The 25,579-nt window shown below is 38.6% G+C and overlaps 1 protein-coding gene across 2 annotated transcripts in view; it reads right to left on the bottom strand.

Moving 5' to 3' along the window:
• Hsd11b1 (hydroxysteroid 11-beta dehydrogenase 1) overlaps nucleotides 1–17,223 on the bottom strand; it is a 47,126-nt gene extending 29,903 nt beyond the window's left edge. Inside the window, exons 1-4 of one of the 2 annotated variants that reach the window (XM_046452225.2) lie at nucleotides 17,022–17,223; nucleotides 16,107–16,237; nucleotides 15,218–15,329; nucleotides 14,909–15,094 (exon numbers count right to left, since the gene is read on the bottom strand). In XM_046452225.2, coding sequence (XP_046308181.1) covers nucleotides 14,909–15,094; nucleotides 15,218–15,329; nucleotides 16,107–16,237; nucleotides 17,022–17,109 — 517 coding nt within the window. In that variant the 5' untranslated portion in view covers nucleotides 17,110–17,223. The remainder of the gene's footprint in view (nucleotides 1–14,908; nucleotides 15,095–15,217; nucleotides 15,330–16,106; nucleotides 16,238–17,021) is intronic. The other variant, XM_046452223.1, reaches the window with a different exon arrangement.
• Between the last annotated feature and the right edge of the window lie 8,356 nt (nucleotides 17,224–25,579).

Raw genomic sequence — 25,579 nt, 5'->3', positions numbered from 1 at the left:
CACTATTGTCATGTATGTAAGAACTAATAATAAAAAAAGATATGGGAGTCAAATTCTCATTGTAGTTTTGATTTACATTTTCTTTATGATTAGAGATGTTGAAGCATCTTTTCAAGTGGGCATTTGTAAATCTTGGGAGAAATGTCTATTTAAGAAGCCCTTTGCCCATTTTTAAATTAGGTTTCTCACTTTTTTGTTGTCAAGTAGAGTAGTACTTTGAGACTATGTAAATATGTTGTTTCTTATTAAACTTTTACCACTTGTTTTAGTTCCCATCAATCCAATCCGTCCTTTAGACAAATATACATATTTTTTTCTTTTTAACCATTATTACTGTGATGGTTGCTAATTGGTGATTTTACAATTTTGTTATTCCTTCCATATTTGTCATTTGACTTTCCACTATATGGAAAAGATTTCTCCTCTCTCCACTTATTTATACCATTATGAACTTTTTATTTTCCTATCATATATAATGAACTATCATCTATCATTGTTATTATTGTTTTAATACTCTAGTGGTTCCATATTTGGCTACTGGGATCCTACTGGTCTCTGTGTCCCAGTAATACATACCTATTATTCTTTGAGCAGATCTTTGTTTACTGGCAAAGCAAGATTTTTAGGCTCCTCTATACCTTTCCTTTCCCTGGAGTAATCTTTGCAAGAAGATTTGGTTTCTTTTATTGGAGAATGATATTTAGAAAATAAAATCTGGGAGCTAAGTATGTTCCCAGGTATCAGTGGACATATTGAGGGGAATATATGCATGAATATATGGTTACATGCATCTGTATTTCCATATTTGTCCATGTATATTAAACCAGTTCATACTCACACCACCAATTCTAGTACAATACCACAGGGTTCATTTTCTCCCTTTTCATATTTGTAACACCAACAGTGAATCTAGCTTCCCTTATCCTCAATATGTATTACTTGTTTGATTAATGTCCCCTGTAAGTGATCATTTTTCAGTAGTCATCTTCCCTCCTCATCCCACCTGGGTTCTTCAAGACAATGTGAGGCTACCTGTTTACCCTCTTCACATAATGAAGAATGGTCCCATCCCAAAGTCCAATAGTGTCCCCATCAAGAAGCCCTGACATGAAAATCTAGAAATAGAAGGAAAATAAGAAATTATGATATTTGCCAGCAAATAGATGGATCTGGAGACTATCATGCTGAGTGAATTGAGCTGGTCCCAAAAAACCAAAGGTTGAATGTTTTCTCTGATAGGTGGAAGCTAACCTACAATAACGAGGGTGGTGAAGGAAAGAATGGAAGTGCAGAAGATTAGACAATAGAGGGAAGGGAGAGGGGATAGCAAAGGAAAGAGAGTGGAATCAATCTGACATAGTTTTCCCATACATTATGTGAAAACAACACAGTGAATCTCACCACCATGTACATCATAAGAATGGGACTCTAACTAGAATAAAATATATTCCATGCTTGTATAATTATATCAAAATGGAGTCTGCTGACATATATAACTAAAAAGAATCAATTAAAAAGTAAATTAGTTATTCAGTTAAAAAAGAAGGGGAAATATGGCTATGTATCATTATCATAGTTTGAGAAAAGACATAAAATTACAAATTTAAGTAATAGTAAGCCAATTTACCATCTACTCATTCAGGAAGAATGTGTTGTTTGCCAAATTTATTAGCACTGGAAATCAGAGATGAATGAATAAAGGGCCTGCATTTAAGGATTGAAGAGGCAAGCCACTGTGGTTGAAATGCTGGATTTCATTAGCTTTAAGGGGCAAGCAGTTGTAAGACACATAATTATTTGGTATACCAAGGAACAAAAAGACTACTAATAGAACATAACATGATTCTTATCCCTTAGAATTTTATTCTATACCCATTGGAAAAGTTCCTATAGACATATATACATATTTTTTCTTTTTAACCATGTATCATCCCACACATTCAAACAATACTTTTCAAACCAAAGCTATTCCCCCCATGCAATATTACCCTTTAGTATGAAGTATTTCTTGAAAGAGTGTTTTCCAAGTAACTGATACCTATTTGCAACTTTTGATAGTTGCATGTTTTTAATCTTTTAAGAAAGTATTATTGACAAATAGTAATGTCTTAATATTCATTAAATTCATTATATTTGATGTAATTAATACTTTGGATTTTTTGAACATCAATTCCAAAGGACTTGGGAATCTCTTTTTTCCTTTAGTTGTATCGCTGTGTGAATGTTTTCATACTCTCAGTAATAAAATAAAACAGAGGTTCATCTCTTTGTATTTTCCTTTGTTAGTTCTCATAAAGACCTTGGAATGAAATTTCAGTCATTTCTATATAAACAATATTTGCTTCATTAATGTCAAATTTATACCAGGCTCTTCTGAATCTATGCATTTCTTGTATGCAGTTGCTATTCACTTTGAGACTGAATCCTGGTGCAATTTTTAAAGAAATTACACTAGGTAGGTGTGTCTAACAACAACCACATAGTGCAACTCAATTGAAATATGACAGTATGAAGAGCAATGGCTATGTTTGCATGTATAGGTAATGACAACTATTCTACAACCACTGCTTAGCTGATAGTGAAGGTAAGATGCAATCTTTTTCAGATGCATCTCTTTCAGTGTTGTTAAATGTTAATAAATGTGCATTTTGAAATCAGTGAAACATGTCACAACCATAAACTTTCCTTGCTCTGATTCCACACTCACCAAGCAATGTTACAATGATAAACTTGGATTCTTTGGTTTCCTGATGTACTAGGCATTTGGAAGGCCTAGCAGAAGCAATATTTAGGGAAGGATATGCAAGTGATTTAGAGAGGTATCCTCTTAGTCATTTAACAGTCTATCTTCCTTCTGGTCTAAGACTGCCCTCCCTGTGGCCTTAACTGATGAGACCTGTTTCAATGACTATACCTCTCTAGGCTGCTCATTATGAATGGCTGGGAGGGAATGACTATTTTCTAATTAGCTAAACCAGTTAGATAGTCTTTCTTTGGGGGAATACTGAAGTTGAGAGACTGAAAGATCAAGCTAGTTGGCAATGTAGCAGAAATCAAAGGTGCATTGACAGTTGTTACACTGGGAAGGGGATTGGGGCATCCAGGTTGAACTTGCACCAAATGAAGCAGAGGCTAGTACAGAGAAAAGAAAGAGGAGCAGGCATTTTGAGAGAAACAGGTATAATGATGACACTCCTGGGAGATCCTTGGGTGGTATCATTTCTTGGAGGCTAGTCAACTGCAATTTTTCGTAAGTCCAGCCATCTCTCTTGGACTGAGACAGATGTGTGCCCCATGTGGACCAGTGAACTGGCAACTTTCAAAATTCTTTAAATGCTGTTCAACATTTATTTATATAAAGAGTAGAGGGAAAGGCCAATTTACTGATTCTAGAGATAAAGGATTTATTTTACACATTTATTATAAGGGAGTTCTTGAAATAGACATCTTCATGGAAAAATATTAAATATAAAACTCACAAAGTAAAACCAACAAAGTTATTAGTTTTTGACTTTCAGTTGACCGTGATGGCTGATTTTAGGCATGTGTTAGGTGGCTGTCTTAGGCATCATTATCTGTGTTTATAAGTTCATAGAGCCACTGAAAAAATTCTACAATAAATTCTACATCTATGACTATAGTGATGATTATTCTTGATAGACCCTTAGCATTACCTTTGCTTGGCAAAATGATAGACATGGTTTTAAGGCTCTTTGTACATATTGCCAAGTTGATTAAGACCAAATAAAAAAATAAAAGACTGGCCTTTGAAAAATCAATAGTGAAAATGAATTAACATGATTAAAAAGGGCTGGGGTTGTAGCTCAGTGATAGAGCTCTTGCTTAGCATATGTGAAACACTGAGTTCTATTACTTGCACTGCCAAAAAAAAAAAAAAAAAGTGAATAAAGGACCATACCCTTTCTTGTTAGTAGTATATGACAGGACCCATCTCACATCTACTGTGCAGCATTAACAAAGTTTTCAACAATTGATAATTTTGTAGGCAAACCAAAGAGCCAAACAATAGTAATAGCCACAAAACACTAAATAGCAACAACCTTACACTGCACTGGTCTTTAGTGGTTATAATTTGAATTTATAAGTTTACTCCAAGATGGGACACATCTCTGTCCTCCGGGAGGAAGTCACCTATCCTGATAACAGAAATATTTTGTTTTTGGTTACCATCATAGAACCCTATTTTTCTTTTTAAAATTTTGTTCTAATCAATTTGGTACCACGTTAACTGTACAATACGCAGTTCAGAAGTGTACAATGAAAAGATTCTTTTCATTTCTTTTAATACTCTTGGGCTCATATTAGATATAGTATTCTGTAAATTGCTTTCCATTTAAACATACAATTTTTTGTGGTCACATATATAGCATTTGGATAATATTTCATTACGATTTGGGAGTCTGTTCCAAGAGGTGGGTATTTAGGTTGCTTGCAGCTTTTTTTATGACTATAAAGAATACAATAACAAAATGGCTCTCGTTGTAATCTGAGCTCCAGGACAGGCACCTTAGCTTTTTTCATTCATTGCCATAGCCCTGGCAACTGGCAGAGTGCCTAGCTCAGAGTGGGCCCTCACTAAATATTTAAATTTGGTTTTTACTTTGTTAATTTCATATTTAGCTGAACTTCATGCCTTTTTCAAAGTCTGTAAAAGAAGCTGCAAATGAAATTGATTTACTTGTATTTGTTAGAAAAATTTTGCTACCATTTCAATGGTCAAGGTCATGGAAAAATAGTTCCCAGGATAAAATATATAAGTAGCGTATTAACACACGAAAGTGAAATTGGTTCATGAGTTCCAAGACTTTAATTAAATGTCTGTAACAGGGGTCCCTTTCATATAATAGGGGTCTACTTCATGCTTTTAATATAGAACTTACTGTTCAACTACTGGTGGCTTATTTTAAAACTGATATATATATATATATATATATATATATATATTTTTTTTTTTTTTTCTCCTTCTTCTCCTTCTTCCCCTTGTCAACCATGAGGGAAACAAGAATAACATTTCTCTTGTCCTAAGCCAAGTTATCTGCCCTTCCACCCACTATCCACAAAAATAAAGAAATTTCAGATCTAGGAACTAAAAATACAGCTTTTTCAAGAACATGTTAAACATTAATTAGATACACTGATAATGAAACCTGGAAAAGAGCCCCTGTATTGACCTTTTTAAAGCCCTCTGTTCTCCCTGGCAGTTAGAATGGCAGCTCTGTGACTTGAGTCTTTGCCTTTCTCCTTTGCTAGCAGATACTTACAAGTTTTCTATGTCTCTCAAAACTTCATTACTGGATCAGAATCAGGGACATGGACAAAAGTGTCAATCCAGGTGGGACATGAAAGTGGCCCCAACTCAGACTTCTTGGGAAGGTGTGGTGCTCTAAGTGTGAGCTTGTTGAGAGCCCACCACTGGAGAATTGGGAGATGGGAGTTAGACAGGAGGAGCTCTTCCCATAAGTAAAGGGAGGGACTGAGGGACTGTCCCAACAGCTGCTGAAGCTCCTTTTGCTTCAAGAAACTCCTGTGTTTTCTCCCTGAGCTGATACGGTTCGCTATACCATTTGTTCTACTTTGAGAGAAAGGAAACCATGTAATAAAGCAGTGACACCTCAGCCATCTGGTAAGCTCTCCTGGTGTGTGTACTGAGAACTTTGATTCCACACATCTTGTTCCCTTTCTTGGGAATGTTTGGTCCTTCTTCTTGGGGACATCTGTGGGATTGCTGGTGTAGGGATCACAGTTAAGTGGGTGTAGGGAACTTAGGGCCTTCCCCCAATCTAGTCTGTTTTAAAGCTTTCCAACCTACTGGCCTTGGTTTTGTAGGAATTCCCTATGTGTCTGTGTGTTTTTGTTGTATCTGTTACTGATCCTTTTAAGACACAGGTAATACTAAGTCAATTCCTGCCAGTTGTCTCTTGGGAAAGGTCTTGACTTAATGGAGCTATAAGTCTCTAACTAAGAAAAAGATGGTATTTTACTGTAACATAGTTGGGCCAATGCATGTTTTGGAAGGCAAAGAAAGGTGACCACTGAATGGTATTCTGAATTATTATACAATCTATCAGTTGGAGTTGGTCTGCCAGAGGTCAGATACATGAAGGAAATTTTATGTGTGCAGGCATTTATGCAGTTATATGATAAGTTTGAACAGCCAGGAAGTAAAGGTACAAAAAAGGCTCAGCCAACCTCTGTCTCTGGTCCACCCCTAAGCAACCACAGGTTGTCTCCACGGCAAGTTGAGGATCTGTAGGTCCCTGGATGGAGGAAAATCATGGTGAACTGTCTGAGTTGTGGGGAAATGTTTGGTGAGTAAGGCAGACTCTCTTCTGCCATGGAGGACCTGCCCACTGAAGAGAATGCAGTGGCAGTGAGTACCCTGCTGTAGGCCCTGAGAGATTATGACCCAGGTATGGGAATGGTCTTCCTTTTTAAGACTCAATGGTATACCCTTCATTTTGCTGGTGAAACACCCATCATACGGCAGGGAGATTCCTGCTTTGACAATGCCCATTGGCATAAATACACAGGGGGATCAGCATAATAAGCAATTGAGCAAGAGAAAAAAAGCAAACAAACCTACACAGTTGGTTCTGATTCCAGAACCCATGGCTAAAACATAAAACTCTGTGGCTCTAGGGCAAAAGGCATGGCGAAAAGTGTGAGTCAAACAGCCTAGGGCCCTGCTTCAGCTGTACTAGAGCAGCAGGGGCATGGCTGCCTAGAAACAAGGAGGAAGTCCCCAGGTAGGAACCCAGCTCTGGCCTTTGCTTCTATAACCTGGAGTCCCCTTAGCCATAGCCATGGCACCAGGCCATAGCAGGAGATGGGGAAAGCCTCCTGTGTACTCTTGAACTCTCTGCTCTACCATCTCACACCATCTGGATGGCTGCACTTTCCCTCCTACCATCAGGAGACACATCTGGGTCAAACATTGCATACTGCCTGCCAGGCTGAGCAAATGCCCCAGTTCCTGGGTATACAGGCACCTGCCTTTTGACCTTGATTGTTTCTGCAGAGAGAGACCCCTGAAAATTTCTGTATGGTTAATATGACCTTCATTGGACAGAATGTCCTAGACATAAGGAAGGTGCTTCAACAGCAGGGGGAAGGGGCAGTTAACATGAACCCATCACAGCTAGTTGATATTGCCTTTAAGATACATAATTCCCTGGGAGGAGTGAAAACTGAATACGATTGTCTAAGGCAACAAAGATCCCCAGGACCAGGTCACTCCTGTGTAAAACAAATGATCTCCTAAATATAAGGCTCAGATGACAAATGACAGGACAGAGGGCTTAAGGCCTTAATGGAGATTCCTATACCAATAGTCTTACAAGAGTCCTGGATATAATTGACATTGGGAACCCAATTGATTGACTTCTTGATCAATGCTGGCACAAGTTATTCGGTTTTAAATTCTAAATTAACCTGTTCAAGCAATAGCACCCTGGAAGTGACAGGAGTGATGAGTCAGACTCAGTGGTATCAATTGCTCCAACCCCTTGAAAGCAAACTGGCAGAACAAAGATTAAGACATAACTTTCTGCATATGCCAGATTGTCCAATTCCTCTCATGGAATGATATTTTTTATGTAAATTAAATGCACTGATAATCTTACCCTAAAATCAATGATTCCATTTGCAAGTGCCACTGGAAATGTGCCCTGATTCCCCTCCCACTCCCTGTCCATAAGAATAAAGAAACTCAGGACATGAGAATTGGAATGATAGCTCTTTCAAGAATATAAGTTAAACATCAATTAGATATACTGATAATAACACTTGGAAAACAGCCCTTATATTGCCCTCTTTAAAGCCCTCTGTTCTCTCTGGCAGTTAGAATGGCAGCTCTGTGACTTGAGACCTTTGCCTTTCTTTCTCCTTTGCTAGCAGAGCAATACAACTTCTTTGTATTTTTTTCAAAACCTTGTCCTCCTTATTGGAACAGCATTAGGGATGAGGACCAAGCTTTTGGTATCATGTCTACCACATGCTAGGCGCTGTTGTAGGCATTGAGGGTATAAATGGTAAACAAAAACAGCATTTTATTGCTGTCAAGGGGACAGGACCCTTGTTCCACCTCACAAGGAAACATAGAAGTTCAAATTAGAGCTACTAAACATGTTTTTTTTTTCCCTGCAAAATTGTCAGTTCTGAAAACTTTGTTAACTCCGCAAAGTAGGTGGGAGATGAAGACTCATTTGGAATGGGAAAGGGAAACCATTCTTAAATTAATTTTAATTAATTTTTACTTTTGTATATTTTGAAAAAGTCTAGTTCTTTATTTTTCTTTCTTCCTTTCTTTTATCTTTTATTTATTTATTTAGAGATAGGATCTTACCATGTTTTTTTTGTTGCCAAGCTGGTTTTGAATTCCTATGCTCAATGATCCTCCTACTTTCGCCTCCTGAATAGCTGGAATTGTAGGTGCATGCCACCATACCTGGCTCTTATTTGTCATTTTTTATTTGGTGATATGTACCAATAACGTTGAAAATGTTCCCATCATTTTACTCAGTCTAGTCCTAAGAATCTGTCAAGGAAATAATCATCAACTTAGTCATAGATTCAGATATAAAAACATTTGTTGTGGGAGTTTTGCAATGTGAAAACATTGAGAGAAACCTAAATGTGGTAACTAATGAGAAAATGGGAAAATAATTAATTTGCTATAGCTATATATTTATATATAATATAATTTATATATGATCTATTATATTTATATATATTATAATATTTATATGTGATTTACTATAGCTATATATTTATATGTTTGGGAGGAAATTCTGAAAATACTGGCATGATTATATGTAGACTACAGGACCATGAATAATTTCTATTTCCAGTTTTATATTATTTTTTTGTTTTCCAATTTTTCATTCTGTGTATGTATGTATATGAAACTTTTATGTCATAGAAACATCTTTTTTTGTGGGGGGGGGTACTGGAGATTGAACTCAGGGGCACTTGACCACTAAGCCACATTCCCAGCCCTATTTTGCATTTTATTTAGAGACATGATCTCACTGAGTTGTTTAGCACCTTGCTTTTGCTGAGGCTGGCTTTGAACTCGAGATCCTCCTGCCTCAGCCTCCCAAGCTATTGGGATTACAGGTGTGCGCCACTGCACCTGGCTCATAGAAACATCTTTAAAAGTTGTTGGAGAATGGCTCTTTCCATTGCTTTTTCCTTCTACTTATAATCTTTTATGAGAAATATATTTCAGAAATTATTTGCTTCTTTCTTTTGAATATAATCTTATCTATACAGTATACTGATCTTTTTTTCTTTTTGTTAAGAAATTTGAGAGCTAAATTTGAAACTTAAATATAGCATCTGTGTTGAGTCTAATTTGAGTTCATTTATGTTCTTCTTTCCTTAAGACTTGGTTTTCTATTTATATATTTCTAAATAAAATGTATTTGTTATGGGCCTATTCAAACCCCTAGTGATGAAACATAAAGACATGACTAATGATAGAAATTTGATATTTTCATCTAGAATTACACATGAATGAAACCTGTGGTCTAGCCGTTAAGTATCCTTGACTACTTAAGCTCTACCCCAGCTTTTTAAGGGAACTTGAAGCAATAATTGTCATGGATCACATTATATTGTTTTCAACCTGTGCTAAATTGTTGCTGTCTTCTTCGGAAAGTGTCACGTCCCCTAATATCACCTGATTTCAAATCTTCTCCATTCCCCTTTTCTTTTTCTTTTTGGTACTGGGGATTGAACCCAGGGATGCTCCACCACTAAGCTACATCCTCAGCTCTTTATTTTGAGACAAGGTCTCACTAAATTGCCCAGGCTAGCCTTGAATTTGTGATCCTCCTGCCTCAGCCTCTGGAGTCACTGGGCTTACAGGCATATGCCACTGTGCTTGACTTCCATCTCCTTCTTTTTAAGCAGATACAACATAGAACTTTTAGATAAATACAGCAAGTTCTGTCTTGATTCCTCAGGTTTTGCCCAAATAAAATCTCTTAAATCTAGACAACAATGACTCCTGGAATTTTTATGCCCATGTTGATGATCTCTTTGGCATTCTTTCAGGTCCTCTTGGTGACACATCTGTATACACACAAATCTCTCCTCTGTTATATCTCTATGGCTGTCCCACATGCATAAAACACTTCCACTCATCTTGAAAACAGTGTTCCCTGAAAATTACTTCTGAGGTAACTGGATTTAAGGATAAAGATGCATATTTTCTTACTGTCATGTGTAACTAATTAAAACAAATTTTTAAAAATGCATATTTTCTTTAAATAATTAGTACAGATTTAAGGAGGGATAGATGACTGCTTTCCACTCCAATTCCACGGCCTTTCACATCTTTTCACCACCTCCACCATACTCCAAGGCACTTCCATACATTGAGGAACTGGCCCGTGTTTCAGGATGGGGTGGGTGCCAGAGCTGTAGATGAGATTAACATCTGTATATTCCTGTCTTTATATAAAACAACATCATGACTAGTCCAAATCCTGTTAGTTGATATGTGTATTTGAGAAACATGTTTTTTTTTTTTTTCTCTTTCTAATGTCAAATTCTTGAAATAGGTTTAGACCACACAGGCAGCTCTCAACTGACAAATAGATTAAGGTCCAACAAGTGACTTCATTCCTTGGTTTTTAGTCTTGCCACTAAAGCATTGTCTTCTGAGGTATTTGCCCCTGACTAGTATATTGAAATACTGTACGTTTACATTTAAAAAACAGTATGAAACAATGATGCCAAAGAGCAAACCAGAAAAGGAACGCATTTGAATAAAACTCTATATATTTATTTAAACTATATATTCATATAATTAATTAATTTAACCAAACAGTACATTTAATTAATTTATGAATATATCCATTAGTATATTGATAAATAAATATGCATAAATTAAAAATGTATTCATACCTTAAATATATATACATATATAATATTATTAATACACATATAATACATATATGATAATATATACACATAAAATAATATATTATTAATACACATATATATGTATATATATTTAAAAGTTGATCTTTTGAAAGATTTGGAGTTAATAGGTAACTGTAGGTTACTGAGACTGTTATACAGCTTCCAAAGAGGTTCTTTATTCCTTTCAGTATATTTTTATTCTGGAGATTTAAGAAACCCAGTTCTTTATTATGTCTAGTTTCACTTCAAAATATGCCTTTCATTTTCCTTGATACAGAAGAGCCATTATCCCTACACTTATGCTTGCCCAAGTATGTTTAGCATTTGTGTTATTGCTGTTAGTAGAATTGGGACCACAGGAGAAATTTTGAAAAAGAGAAAGAAATAGAGAGGAAGTAGAATTTCCAAAGGCAACTTATCAAAATGTAATAAAGACAAAAAAGCAATGTTTAAATGACTCTGATGAGTCCTGAAAAAGTTTTCATGTGAGGGGTGAGTTAAATAGATTTTGAGAGGAGAAAGGAACAGAGGGATGGTGGGGTTTGCCCGTGATTGTCTGGGGGCGCAAAGAGGCGATGTGGAGAGGCAGCATTAGGTGCTCTGTTCCAGCAGCCAATGTGTAACTGATAGGATGCACCACTGTTAATGGGGTTCAGAAAGCCAAGGGGCTCAAAAATGGAATCAGCTTCACCTTCTAGAATTAAACCCAAGACAACCCATTTTGATTAATGGCAGATAAACTTTTGCCAGACGTTTTCAAATGTTCTCTGCCCGATCCAGGGAATTTCTTTAAAAGTCAAGTTCAAGTATTATTCCTATTGCAGTTTTTTAAACAAATACTAACTGGAATTCTCTTTCTATTCTTTGCCCTGCTGCTTCTTCACACTCCCTGTAGCCCCTGCCTGATGGAAGGGGTTTTGTTTTTGTGATGGACCTTGAATGTGAGAGATAGAGTGGGTGTGCATGTGTGTGTGTGTGTGTGCACAAGCATGTTTTTGTATGTGGTACATGTGTTGGGTGGCCTGAAGGGCATGTTTTCTTCTACACTTATGTGTTTCTTGGCATGAGTGATGCAGAGAGATCATTAGTTAATCAGTGCCTTATATGAGCAATATCAATGCCTTTTATAGAAGTAGAACCTATGAATTTTACCTGGACACATGAATAAAGACCACAATTGCAGGCAGCTATGGCAGAGGAGAAGAATACAACTTTCAGGTGGTATCCTTCTTTTTTCATATTTTTCTAGCTAGAATTCAAATATAACAGCAGACCATCTTAAACATGCGGATGAAATGATACCATAGGGATGGTGATTCTGAGACAGAAGTGTTCTTATACAGGTTCATGGAATGACACTACCATATCAGCCTTGGACTGCCTAACCTAGGCTTTTTCCTGGGAGGAAAAAAAATTAGATTTGCCTAGGGCATTATAAAATGGATATTTGTTAAAGTAGCTAAACTTATGTCCAAACTAGCACCTGGTGGAAGGAGGGGAGACTAATAAATGTAACTTGATGTTACATATACAAGAGAGTTGATCAGTAGGTACCAAACAAAGGTGTTGCATTAGGATGAATGAATGTATACCATAGATTAACAGACAATATTGATGCCAGAAGCATCAATATTGTCTGTTAATGCTAAAGAAGTAGCTGAGCCTTTAAGTAATATATTAAAAGTACAATACTTCCATCTAATGCAATACCTGGAAATGTATTGGGAATAAAAATGATTGCTTGTCACTGTAATTCAATAACAATGGGTTCCCCAGAGGAAAGATTAAAACTCCATCCCAATACTTTAATTTTCTGTGGTACTAGGGGTTGAACCAAGGACACTTTACCACCAAACAACATCCCCAGCTCTTTTCACTTTCTATTTTGAGACCAGGTCTCTCTATGTTGCCCAGCCAGCCTCCAATTTGCAATCTTCGAGCCTCAGCCTCCTGAGTTGATGGGATTACAGGGATGTGCTACCATGACCCACTTCCATCTCAATACTTTCAGTGGCCTTAAGACCAAATTGATGCTTAGTATCTTATGTTTGTGGAGTTCAGACTTTAAGGGGATGTATTAATGAATATGTTTACTGACTGTTTATAAGAATAAATCATGGAACACAGAATATTAATATTCTTCAGTTAGGGAGAAAAAGCAATGTGTCTGTACTTTGTAAGTTCACAGATGTGCTTCATAACAAAAAGGCAGAACTCTTGGCTATAGTAATCCAACTAAATTTTTACCCTCAGAATCCATGGCAATTACCAAGTGTCATTCTGTAGGTGTAGAAGATATGTGGAAACAGAGGTTATCAGAATTTCATCATGCCCTTGGGCTTCTACAGTAATTCATATATTCTTTCCCAGCACATTTAGATAGTGCGTACATTATAAAATTTAAATTCTCCAACCAAAGATGAAACACATCCTTTGCCTAGAGTGAATGTATTGTTTAATCAACTGAAATCATTAAAGCCACCTACACCATAACTGATGTGAGGGTTTTGGCCAATGTCCCAGGATGCATTGGGGATGTGCCCAGCACCCTCCCACTCAGTATGCATCTGGAAACTCTCCCTTCCTTTCAGCCCAGAGAGAGTCTGTGACTGGGGAGGGGTGGGGAGTCTGTGTTGGCTGGGAAGCACAGGGATGCATATCAATCACTCTGTTTGGCGGGTAGCACAGACACACTGGCCCTTTATCCAATCACTATGCGGACTTTCCTGGGCCAGAAAGGAGAACTCTTTACAACATAGATGATGTTATTATTTTCAGTAAGAATGGACAATTGTGAAGTACTTAATAGTTTACAGAGTCTTCTAGGTCATTTGTTTTTATGTTGCCAGGAACTACATTTGATGGCTGGATTTGATCCTGGTGTTCAGACCTTCCAGCCATATCCCTCTGACTAATCAACAAAGGTGTGTAGAACTTCTCTCCTGGGTCCATGATGAAATGCACCTAGGAATCCCTCAGCCCAGAAACTCTGGCTTTTTACTGGTGATAACTTCTGATACTGTCACCCTCCAAAGCACCAAGGGTCTTTTCTTGATCCCAAAGAGATCTTTCTATTCATGAACATTTCTCTGTACATGTTTCCTCCCTACTTAGATAGTTGTTTAAATTGGACTTTTAATGTAACTAGTTGAGATTTTGGAGAATACCCCTAATATAGGCATGTCTGTTAATTATTTTGTAAGGAGTTGTTATTGTTGTTGTTGCTATTGTTCATTTCCTTTTGCCCTAGCTAATCTGCCTATTGTTTGTTGTGAAAGTATTTCACTTCTACCTTTGCATTGACTAATTGTACCAAGCTACAACTCTTGGTCATAGAGGAAGCAAAGTCTTTTTTATTCACTGTGACTAGATCTCTCCAATAGAGAGACCAGGACAGGCTGTACTTGCAGCAGTTTGTTGATTTTTATTTTTTTTTAATATTTATTTTTTAGAAGTAGTTGGACACAATATCCTTATTTTGTTTATTTATTTTTATTTTGTGGTGCTGAGGATTGAACCCAGGGCCTCGCACATGCTAGACGAGAGCTCTACCACTGAGCCACAATCCTAGCCCCGATCTTTCATTTTTAGATCACAAACCACCAGGCTTCATATGGGCTCTCTGACTGCATTTTCTGTTATTTTCAGGGATTTTATAACCTGCCTGTTTTGACCAATCCTCATATCTTAGGGCCCACCAGTTCTTAACAGCTTCGCTTTTATGCAGCTTGTATGCCTCTCGTTGAGTTTACATACTTACTATTTCTGCCTGTCCATACATATTTGTTAATGAGCTTTTTGCTTAATATCGTGGTAAGCATTTCAACTTCAAGTTTATAGTGTGTTACTTCTCTGCATGGAAAGTGATAAAATTCATGTTCATTACAACCTAGCACAATCCCTGGGTTTTTTTTTTTTGGCTCCTACCTTCCACACTGGTCCCTGTTCCACTCACCAGCCAATGAGGAGATGACGACAATGCTTCCATTGCTCTGCTTCAGCATGGGCAAGGCAGCCACACTCAGGACCACATAACTGAGGAAGTTGACCTCCATGGTTTTGCGCACAATATGGGTATCATTATGAAAAAAAACCAAAGGAGAGTTGGTGATGTGGTTGAGAATGAGCATGTCTAGTCCACCTGTAAGAGATGGCTGTGTTGAAAGAAACCATCTAGGGTAGATACTTTCCCTTTCCCTTTCAAAAGCTCTTTGGTGACCTCTAGGGCAAAGTCCAGAGGAAGAAAGAGGAGAAGCAGCCTCACCCATGAGTTCTCCTGCTTTGGTAACAAATTGTTCTGCAAAGGTCAGGTTTTCCATGGTTCCTGCAATGTAATGTGCTGAGGCTGCTCCAAGTTCTAGGCAGCGGGACACCACCTGCAGAGAGACAGCAGAAATGGCATTGGTCTTGGCTGTAGAATTTTGGATGCAATCTGAAGTAATTGGGGCTTAAATGAGAGGTTGTTTGCAGCCCTGTTTAGAAATGGGATGTGTGTGTGTGTGTGTGTGTGTGTGTGTTCCTAAATAGACTCATGATTATTGTCCTCCATCTGAAATAGCTTTTGGAACATGGTAGGACTTACACTATTAAATTGTCACTGTGATGGGGATTAATTTCATTACTTATGCTCATGGGGCTTGTGAATAGGTCTTTCTGAATGCACCGTAGCTAGGGATGCTGGTTTCTCTATCAGTGGCTTTAGGTTTGTGAGTGTTAGTACATCCTTGGGCTTGTGAATCTATGAGAGGGCATTGCCTGAGAGTCTGCATGAAGTATAAGGATATGTCTTCCTGAATAGATACTGGAATTTCAGTATCTAAATATATGTCTCTATATCTATGGTTTCATGGACACTTGTGTGTGAATAGGTGTGATTATGAGCATTTACACCTCAAGAATTTTACGGCTCATTGTACAGTGTATGTGTGTGTGTGTGTGTGTGTGTGCGTGTGTATAGAAATGAATGCTTAAATGCATATTTTTATATTCCTATGGGTGTTTGAACCTGTATATGAAAGTACAAAATTGGAAGAAAGAGACAGAGAGGAAGAGAAAGAGAAAGAAGACATACTGGATTTTATATACATATATGAACATATAGAAGAACATATCTGGACATCTAAGAGTATTGTATGTGGGAAAAGAACCCTCACCTTCTGTAGACCTTCTTCTGACCTTGCTGTCACCGCCACATGGGCTCCCATCTTCGCCAGATGATAAGCCATTTCTCTTCCGATCCCTTTGCTGGCTCCTGTGACAATCACTTTCTTTCCTTGGAGCATCTCTGGAGAACCCCAAAAGGAGGTGAAGATCACATCTAACTTGGCAGTCACATTCTTTCTCCCTCTCAGGATATGAGCAGCCTCATTTCACATTCCAACATTAAAGGTGATGAGCCCAGATCAGTTTGTCTCTAACTCTGTAAATCACTGAAGGAATGGTTCCAGTTGTTCATAAACATGCTCTGAAGTGGGGTTTGGCATGGTTGTTCAAAACAGAGGCTGTCTGCTGTCATTCCTAAAAGCCTCCCTGTACAGAGATCATGAGGATAGGCCAGCAAGGTCATGATTCACGTAAAACACTGAAGTTCCAGACGTTACTGGGCTTATTTCATTCTGCTTTGTTGAAAGAAAATTTAAAAATCATCCAAACACATGTGTTCATAGAGATTCCTGGACTTTCTTTACTTCTACTTAGTCATCAACACCAGAGTCCTTTTTTGCTTCCCAATTAGCAGTCTGTCCATTGAGCCTTATTATCTGACTGAGTTGTGAATTTGGGTATTACCTTCTTTTTCTTTTTTGGTAGAAGGGTTGAAATTGCTTTCCATTAATGGTGCCAAGTAAAGCATGGTCTATTTGGCAAGCTTTTGGCTACATGACTGCTCGTCCTTGCATCCCTCCTGACTACAGCCTGTGGCTAGAGGACACAGAGATGTAATCCTACTTTGGGGTTCCTTCTTTTTCAACAACTTTGGGGATCAAGAACACATCTTGATCCTTAGGAATACACTAATACCCCTGTGTTTTCTAAACTATTCCTCCCAAATGAGACACATTGGTACTTACCTGGTCTGAATTCCTCGTTTGCAGAATAATAGTAGTAGGCCAAGGAGACCACCAGGATGGGGAGGAGATATTTTGTCATAAAAGCCATCAGATGAGGACCTGGCCCCCGGGAGCCCTGTAGGACACACAGAGAGAACCTACAGAGCTTTCTACAACGTCCTAGGCAGGCAGCAGCCTCTGAATTGTGACATCAGGGACGGGGGAGGCTGGAGTAGTCTCAGGCAGTGCTAGCCAATTTCCCTGTCAGAGCAGCGATTGGCTTTGGGTGGGATCCCATTCGTCCCTGGCAGCCTGCGTGGTGGATTTCATAATGGACAATGTTTACTCCATTTCATTGAGCAAGAGGAGACTTCCAGATGGCCAAGCTCATGACTATACAGGACTGGATTCCTGAGCATCCCTACCCCGAGCCCATCTTCCTCTTAACACTATTTACACCAGGGATCAATGGCCTTTCAAAAGTGGTTTGTCAAAGGCGGGGTGGTTGGGGGGGGGGCGGGGGGAGAGAGAGAGAGAGAGAGAGAGAGAGAGAAACAGAGAAATACATGCGGGGCTTCTGGAGAAATGTGAGTAATAGCAAAGAGAGCCGAATTCAAGCCAAATCTCACCCTCAGCCCCACCCCCCAGTCGGAAGCAATTAAAAATAACAGCACAAAACAGCAAAATAAGCTCAAGAAAAAATGTGCACATCTCGGGAGAAAAAATAAATAAAAGCAAACAAGTCCTATAAGCCCCACACTCAAGTTCAATGAAAAAGTATTACAACATCAAAGGAAAATTGCAATCCTGCCAGAAACCCAGATGGCGGGAAACCCAAGACCAGTTCAATAATCTCAGGCAAGTGCAACAGAACATACACTTATTACTTTAACAGAGAATGAGGAAGAAATAATGAGTGCCGAGAGAGAGAGAGAGAGAGAGAGAGAGAGAGAGAGAGAAGCACTGAGGTATTAAATGTAAATGCTATAGAGGAATGAGAAGCATGGGGCGTACACTAGGAAGAATAAACCCAGGGAAGGAGGAAAAGACCTAGCACACTTGATGTGAAGCTAGTGTGGGATGCCCACATCCCAGCTAAACATCAATTTAGTAACAATAAAAGGACCAAGAGGAGGAAAATCCTAGCAATTTAGAATTTATTATCAGGGAAGAATAGAAACAACTACCTTGGCATATCTGTAGCAAGATTTCACTAAGGCATAATCCTCTAAGAAAGGATTTAAGATGTGTCATTGCTGTTTTTCGACCTAAAATCAACCAATCAAATCATGAAAATTACTCTATCATAAAGCAAATTCTACATTCTGCAAATTACAGAAACAAATTTAAGAACGAGCATCAGTTCTTTGGTGGAGAGACGGGGGTTTGAGGTGGGGGAGGTTGGAATTTATACAAAATTAGGAGACATTGAATTATGACCCTCAATACAGTATCTGGAAATATTCAGTGAATTTTCACTTCAGAATAAGAGAAAATAATTTAAGACCCAGAGGAGATGAAACAATTTGTCAACAAAGGCCCGCAGCTGTGAAGTTCACTTCCAGAAAACAATGGTGATTTGAGAACAGTGGAGAGCTAGACAGAGCTCAAGGTTCATGGAGGACAAAAATAGAAAACAGATACAATTCAAGTGAAAATTAGATTACATACTCAGAACTGCCAGATATATTTGCATAATTTCATAAAGGACTTTATGCTACCGATAAACATTACAAACCAGACTCCTTAGAGGGAATTTATTTCCCTAATCCTATACTATTAATAGTAAAATTACAGGAAACAGTGAAGAGTTGCTTTAAAACATGAATGATGGTGAAATGATAGAAAGATGGGCAGAGTAGAGAAGCTTATTGTCTGACCAAAAAAAAAAAAAAAGAAATAAAGAATTGTAAAGTCCACTACAGAAAACATAAATTTAAAGAAAGCAAAAATAATGAGTGAGAACATAAAGGAAATGCACTAATGATGGCTGATTGTTGGCTCAAGTAATTGTAACCCAATATTGTGCAGCCTCAAAAGGTCCAGAAACAAAGAGATTAATAATTAGATTACCTAGCAGTCATCATGCTATGAAAATCGGAAAAGCATCCAATAAATTGATTTTTCATGGAACCAGATGAAATAATCGTTGTATGATATACATTGATGAGAAACAAGTACACAGTAATGGTCATGTTTTAGTAAGCTTTTTCACTGCTTGGACTACAGGACCTGACAAGAACAATTTTAGAGGAGGAAAATTTTAATTGGGGGCTCACAATTTCAGAGGTCTCAGTTCATAGATGGTTGGCTCCATTCCTCGGAGCTGAAGGTGAAGCAGAACCTCATGGCTGAGGAGTGTGGCAGAAGGAAGTGGTTTACATGATGATTAGAAAGGAGAGAGAGAGAGAGAGAGAGAGAGAGAGAGAGAGAGAGAGAGAGCGACTCCACTTGCCAGATACAAAATATGTACCCCAAAGTCATGCTCCCAATGCCCACCTCCTCCAGCCATACCTACCTACCTTCAGTTACTACTCAGTTAATGCCCATCAGGGGATGAATTCACTGATTGGGTTAAAGGTCTCATAACCCAATCATTTAACCTCTGAACATTTTTGCATTGTCTCACACCTGAGCTTTTGGAGGACACCTAATATCTAATATCTAAACCATAACAGGTAATGATATATGAAGTCTTAATGGTCCTCAAACATTTTGGTCACAGGACCCCCTAATGCCCTTAAAAATTATCCAGGACCTCAAAGAACTTCTGCATGTATGTTTTACCTATTGATACTGATACTAATAGATTAGAAATTAAGACTGAGGAGATATATATATATATATATATATATATATATATATATATATATATATATTTAATTTAAGAATACAAAAGCAAACCTTCCATTAACAGTCAGATTATGACATTATTACACCTTCTGTAGCCTCTAGAAGAGTCAAATGATGTCTTAGTAAGATTATAAAAATATTTTTGATCTTTCAAACTCCCATTATTGGGTTCTGCACATTGACTACATTATATAATATATATCAATCTTCTGCATGTGCACATTTACACAGCTGGTTTTCTCATTAGCTTGTAAGCTACTGGAGGACATGAATTATGTCTTTTTCATCTTTGCTTCTCTCCAGTCCCTCAAGTCTTGTTCCAAAATAGGCATTCAATCAACTTCTTCTTGTTTTGGTTTAGTTTCTGAGATGCTATAGCAATAAGAAAATTGACATCTTCCTGGAGCCTGGTTTAATCCAGGGAAATCCCTGGGATTCAGCATTCTGGTCAGAATGGATCAAACTCACCCCCTAAGTCTTCTTTCTGGGGTTTGCACCATATTAAAACCAAACAACAATAAAAATAAAGACAAAAGAAAATCTGGATGTTTCATCTACATTTTTTTTTTGAGTCACATTTTCCTGATTGACAAAGTTCCTTTTCCTGTCACAGCAAGGAAACTAGCCATGGACTCAGCTCCTCCTCGATGCCCCTCCTTTGTCATGCACTGAGCACCTACATCCTACAGCAGGCTTCCAGAGTGTGTCTTAAAGCCGGAAGTTTGCAAATACCCATGCAGAGTGAATTCTTCCTGTGAATGTCAGAGCCTGGCCAGGAACTCTCTGGATTTGATTATTTCTATATGAATAAATGGGGCCAAGAACAAACAAGAAGGTGAGAAGAGCGTGGGGCGGGGGGTGAAGGAACTCAGAGGGATGGGCCAGATCCAGGAGGCCAGATAGGAGATAGAAGAATGTGAGGAGGAGCAGCTGGGAGGTGGATTTCCATGCATCTGGCATAACATGTAGATTATGAAAGGAACACCTGTCATTTCTGAGGCAGCAGCTCTATTGCTTTCCATGACTATTTAGTAGCTCTGTTTAGAAAGTGGCCTTTTACTTTTGAAAAATCAATCCTGTTGGAGGCACAGGGGGTGACCGTGGGGCAAAAAAGTGGGTATTCAGAAGTTCTGCCTTCCTCTGGGAGAATGACACCAACTCCTTGAAACAGGAAAGGATCCTAGCGTTGTGTTTAAATGCATAGAATTCTCCCTCTTTTTGTCATCCCATCCCCACCCCCACTCTGGTTTTCCTCAGGTCTGATTTTAGGAACTCATAAATCTGTGCCAAAATCTGTTCCCCATGTCAGGAGAAAAAAAAATCATTTTATATAATTTTATCCAATAACAGACTTTCTCCTTCTCCCCTTCCTCCTGTCTTCCCCCTTCCTGTATATCTCATGAAGGGAGAAGTTCTTATTTGGCAACCCTTCTCCTCAACCCTATTCCCAATGGACAGATTTACTCCTATTTTCCACTGATTGGTTTCTCAGGTCTGGGAAAATTGGATAAAATGCCCCATGTGCACTATCCTGTCCCTGCTGGATGTGTGGCCTGTATGTCGTAGGGGCACTGGTGTGTCAGATACCTAGAATCTATTTGCCTGGGAGAGCCACTGGCATCTTGGGAAAGGAAGGACCCTCCTGTGCCTATGGGCTTAGTTTGATCCCTGTTCCTAGTGTGGTGGGGTCTGAGATTATGTTAAATTGGTTGCCCTTGCAGTTTTTCAGGCTTGGACCTGGCTCCCAAGGACTTGCACATGAGCATAGAGGAGAGAGGAACCACATAGTAACTGAAAAAAGGACTCCTTGGCACGATATGGAGTGTCCAGTTAAATCTGAATTTCAGATAAATGATGAATACTTTCAAAGAATATTTATCTCTATACCTATCTATCTCAACTATTGAAAGAGACATACAAAAATATTCATCGTTATTTGTCTGAAATTCAGATGCATTGTTTTACTTGGCAACCTTAGAAGTGACATTGGGCTTTACCTAAGAAACTCTGCCTTAGGTGTGGATGAAATATCCTGGAGCATGGCTACTAATAGTCATCTCTCCCACCTTCATTACAGCAGACATAGACAGCCCCCCAAAGGGCCTTAATTTGGAAAAGAAGAAAAGGGTCCGGAGCCCATGGCAACTCAGTGGAATATTCACCTACTAGCATCTGTTTAGTTGGGTATTTACCATGGGTCAGGTACTATGAATGAAGAAGCAAGTTAAATTCTCTCCAGATTCTAGCAGACAATGGGAAGTAAACATGTAGCGTGTTCCCAGGGCATGGGTGGAACACTAGGGTGGGGGGTGTAAAACAGGAAATAATCATTCTCTGTGTGGGACAGGCCAGAAGCCTTTCCTAAGGCTTCCTAGAAGAGATTAACCTTGATCCATATTGAAATCTGAGCAGGAATGCTCCAGGCAAATAAGGAAGGGAAAAGTGAGAACTGAGCTGGCTTCCAGGAGTGTGTGGGGGAGAGAGGAGGGTTGGTTTGAGAACATTCCCTGCAGAGAAGCAGTGTAAGCAAATAGAAGGAGTTGTGAAGGAGAAACTGCAAGCACCTTCATATGACTTTATCACTGGATTTTGTGAGCTGGGATTAAACAAGCCTGAAGAGGTCATCAGAGGTCGTATCTCTGTCCTAAGTAGCCACCGCTAGAGTTTGTAGTTCTGACCATTTATTCCAGTTATGAAGACTCCCAGCTCTGTGGGCCCTCCATCCACTTCCAGAACTCTGCTTGTCCACTGGCCCTTTGTAGTTACTCATTGCTTTATGCAGAAAATTAGGGATATTTTGTAGTCTGTGGCTCATCATTCCAGCCCACTCTGTCCATTCCCTCTTCCCTGCCTTGCCATTCAGGTGCGGGATTGTCCCTGAGGGTTTGCAGCCCCTCTGGAGCTATGCCCCAAATGTTACCTGGCTCCCCATACCCACTATGTCTTCCCACCGTGCCTTCCTTTCTTTGGCTCTGTGCACAGTTGCCTGACTTCTCAGTATTCCTGCCCCCAAACATTCCTTCCCTTGGCCTCTGTCAATTCATTTTCACTGGGTTTTCTTCCTACTTCTGATTGCCTCTCAGTTTTCTATATAGACTGCTTTTCCTGTTTGGATTCCATGAAAGTTGGAGTTGTCCTTAATTCTTTTCTTTTTTAAAAATTTGTTTTAATTAGTTATACATGACAGTAGAATGCATTTTGATACATTGTACATAAATGGAATGTAATTTTTCATTCTTCTGGTTGTACATGATGTAGAATCACATTGGTCATGTAATCATATATGCACATAGGGTAATAATGTCTGATTCATTATACTTTCCTTCCTACTCTCACACCCTGTCCTCTCCCTTCACTTTCTTTTGTCTAATCCAAAGTACCTCTATTCTTCCCTAGGGCCCCCCATCCTTATTGTAAGTTAGCATTCCATATATCAGAAAAAACATTCAGCCTTTGTTTTTTTTTTTTTTTTCTTTTTTTGAGACTGGCTTATTTCACTTAACATGGTATTCTCTAGCTCCATCCATTTATCGGCAAATGCCATAATTTTGTTCTTCTTTAAGGCTTAATAATATTCCATTGTGTATATACACCATATTTTCTTTACCCATTGTCTGTTGAAGGGCACCTAGATTGGTTCCATAGTTTAGCTATTGTGAGTTGAGCTGCTATAAACAGTGATGTGGCTGTGTCACTGTAGTATCCTGATTTTAAGTCCTTTGGGTATGAACCAAGAAGTGGGGTACCTGGGTCAAATGGTGGTTCCATTTTAAGTTTTACTGCTTTCTATGATGGTTGCACTCATTTGCAGTCCCATCAGCAATGTATGAGTGACTCTATCCTCACTTTTCCTTCTCTTTCTCCCCTGGGATAACCTCTCTTACTCTCGTAGTTTTGATTGCTGTCTTTACACTGAAAACTCCTAAGTCTTCCTCTTGTGCAGCAGCATTTTATCCTAGCTTCAGGTAGTATAACCATCTGTCTGCTCGACCTCTCCTAAACGCCTAACTCAACAGGTCAAAACCAACCTTATTATTTTTTTAACAGCTTTATTGAAGTATGATTTATATACCATAAAATAATATCATTTAAACATATATTTCAATGACTTTTCACTAATTTGTGGACTTGGGAAACTATCATCATGATCCAATTTTAGAATATTTTATTACCCAAAAAAGATTGCTTGTGCCTATTTACAGTCATTCCTTTATTTCCGTCCTTGGTTCCAGACAATCAATAATCTACTTTCTGTTTCTATAGCTTTGCCTTTTATGGAAATTTCATAGTGGTGGAGTCACACAATGTGTAATCTTTTGCATTTGACTTCTTGCACTTAACATGATGTTTTGAGGCTCATCCATATTGTGACAGAGCTTGGTACTTTGTTTCTTTTATATCACCAAGCTAAATATCATTGTGTGGAGATACCATCTTTTGTTTATGCATTCACCAGTTCTTAGGTATTTGGAGTTTTCCACTCTCTGTTTATTATGAATAGTGCTGCTATGAACATTGGTGTGAGAATTTTCTGTGGGGACATTTGTTTTTATTTTTCTGAAGTCTATACCCAGGAGTGGCATCACTGGGTTGCATAGTAAATTTATGTTTAACTTTTTAGGAACTGCCAAGCAGTTTTCTAATAACTGCTTGGCAGTTCCTAAAAATTATTTTAATTCACCATCACCTAGGGATACATATTATCATCAATGGCTTCACTATCTATTCAATTGATAATCCAGAACCTTAGGAGTTCTTCTTTACATCATCCTCTGCAAATCCCCACATTCCTCAAAATCTCATAATTTTTACCTCCTAAGCATCTCTGGAACCATCTTCAGATCCTTACTGTCACTGTGAGTATCCAAAATCAGGTGGTCACTGTTTTTCAGTTTTTGTAACCTTCTCATTCATCTCTCTCTCACCTCCAAATCATTTTTGAAAAGTTATTAAATATTTGGTATGCACCAAAGAATATATTAAAACATAGGTTATTTATGAAGCATAAAAATACAAAGGAAGCCTGTGGGCCCACCACCCAACTTAAAACAGGCATTGCCCATACTGAGAGGGTCCCTGTGGTCTCCAATCCATCAACTCTTCACACGGCGATGGACCAGTACATTTCTCAGCTTCAAAGCAGTCAATGGTTCCCTATTGTTCTTAGGATACAGGCCAAAGTCCCTATTTCAGCTTTACAAATTCTTCTTGATCTTTGAAATCCTTTCTCATGAATCTCCACCAGCCCCCATATCCCTTCTTGTCCTTCAGGTATAACTACTCAAGGTCACAGCTGAAGGAAGCCTGCCTTAACCTTCCCATGGACAAGATAATGAGCTCCCCAACACTGGACACTTATCTCTTATCATAGCACTCATCACTTTTTATTCCTTTTTATTTCTCACTGGACTCAGCTCTGGGAGGGAAGAGGCCTGGCCCATCTTGCTTGTCAGTAAATCTCCACTGCTACTGTGGTGCCTGGCACTTGGTAGGCATTGAGAAAACATTTTTGTGTCCATGAATGAAAAAGTTCTGATGTATTCAGAGGCAGGTAACTTATTTCCCTCCTTCCATTTTTGGAAAGCAGATGAATGTGGCTTTCCTGTCCACCCATAAATCTTGGGAGAGGGTGAAGAAAAGAAGGTGGAGAGTTATGTTCCTCAAGTGTCACCTCCTCCTCAGTCTTGACCACTGTGTGTACAAATCTCATTTTCATTTCTGCCTGG

This window comes from Marmota monax, unplaced genomic scaffold (assembly GCF_021218885.2).
Source record: "Marmota monax isolate L192 unplaced genomic scaffold, Marmota_monax_Labrador192_F-V1.1 WCK01_AAM20220418_F8-fsc00105, whole genome shotgun sequence".
Lineage (NCBI taxonomy): Eukaryota > Metazoa > Chordata > Mammalia > Rodentia > Sciuridae > Marmota > Marmota monax.
The sequence above is the reverse complement of the archived record's forward strand: the minus strand, read 5'-3'. Positions and strand labels throughout refer to the sequence as shown.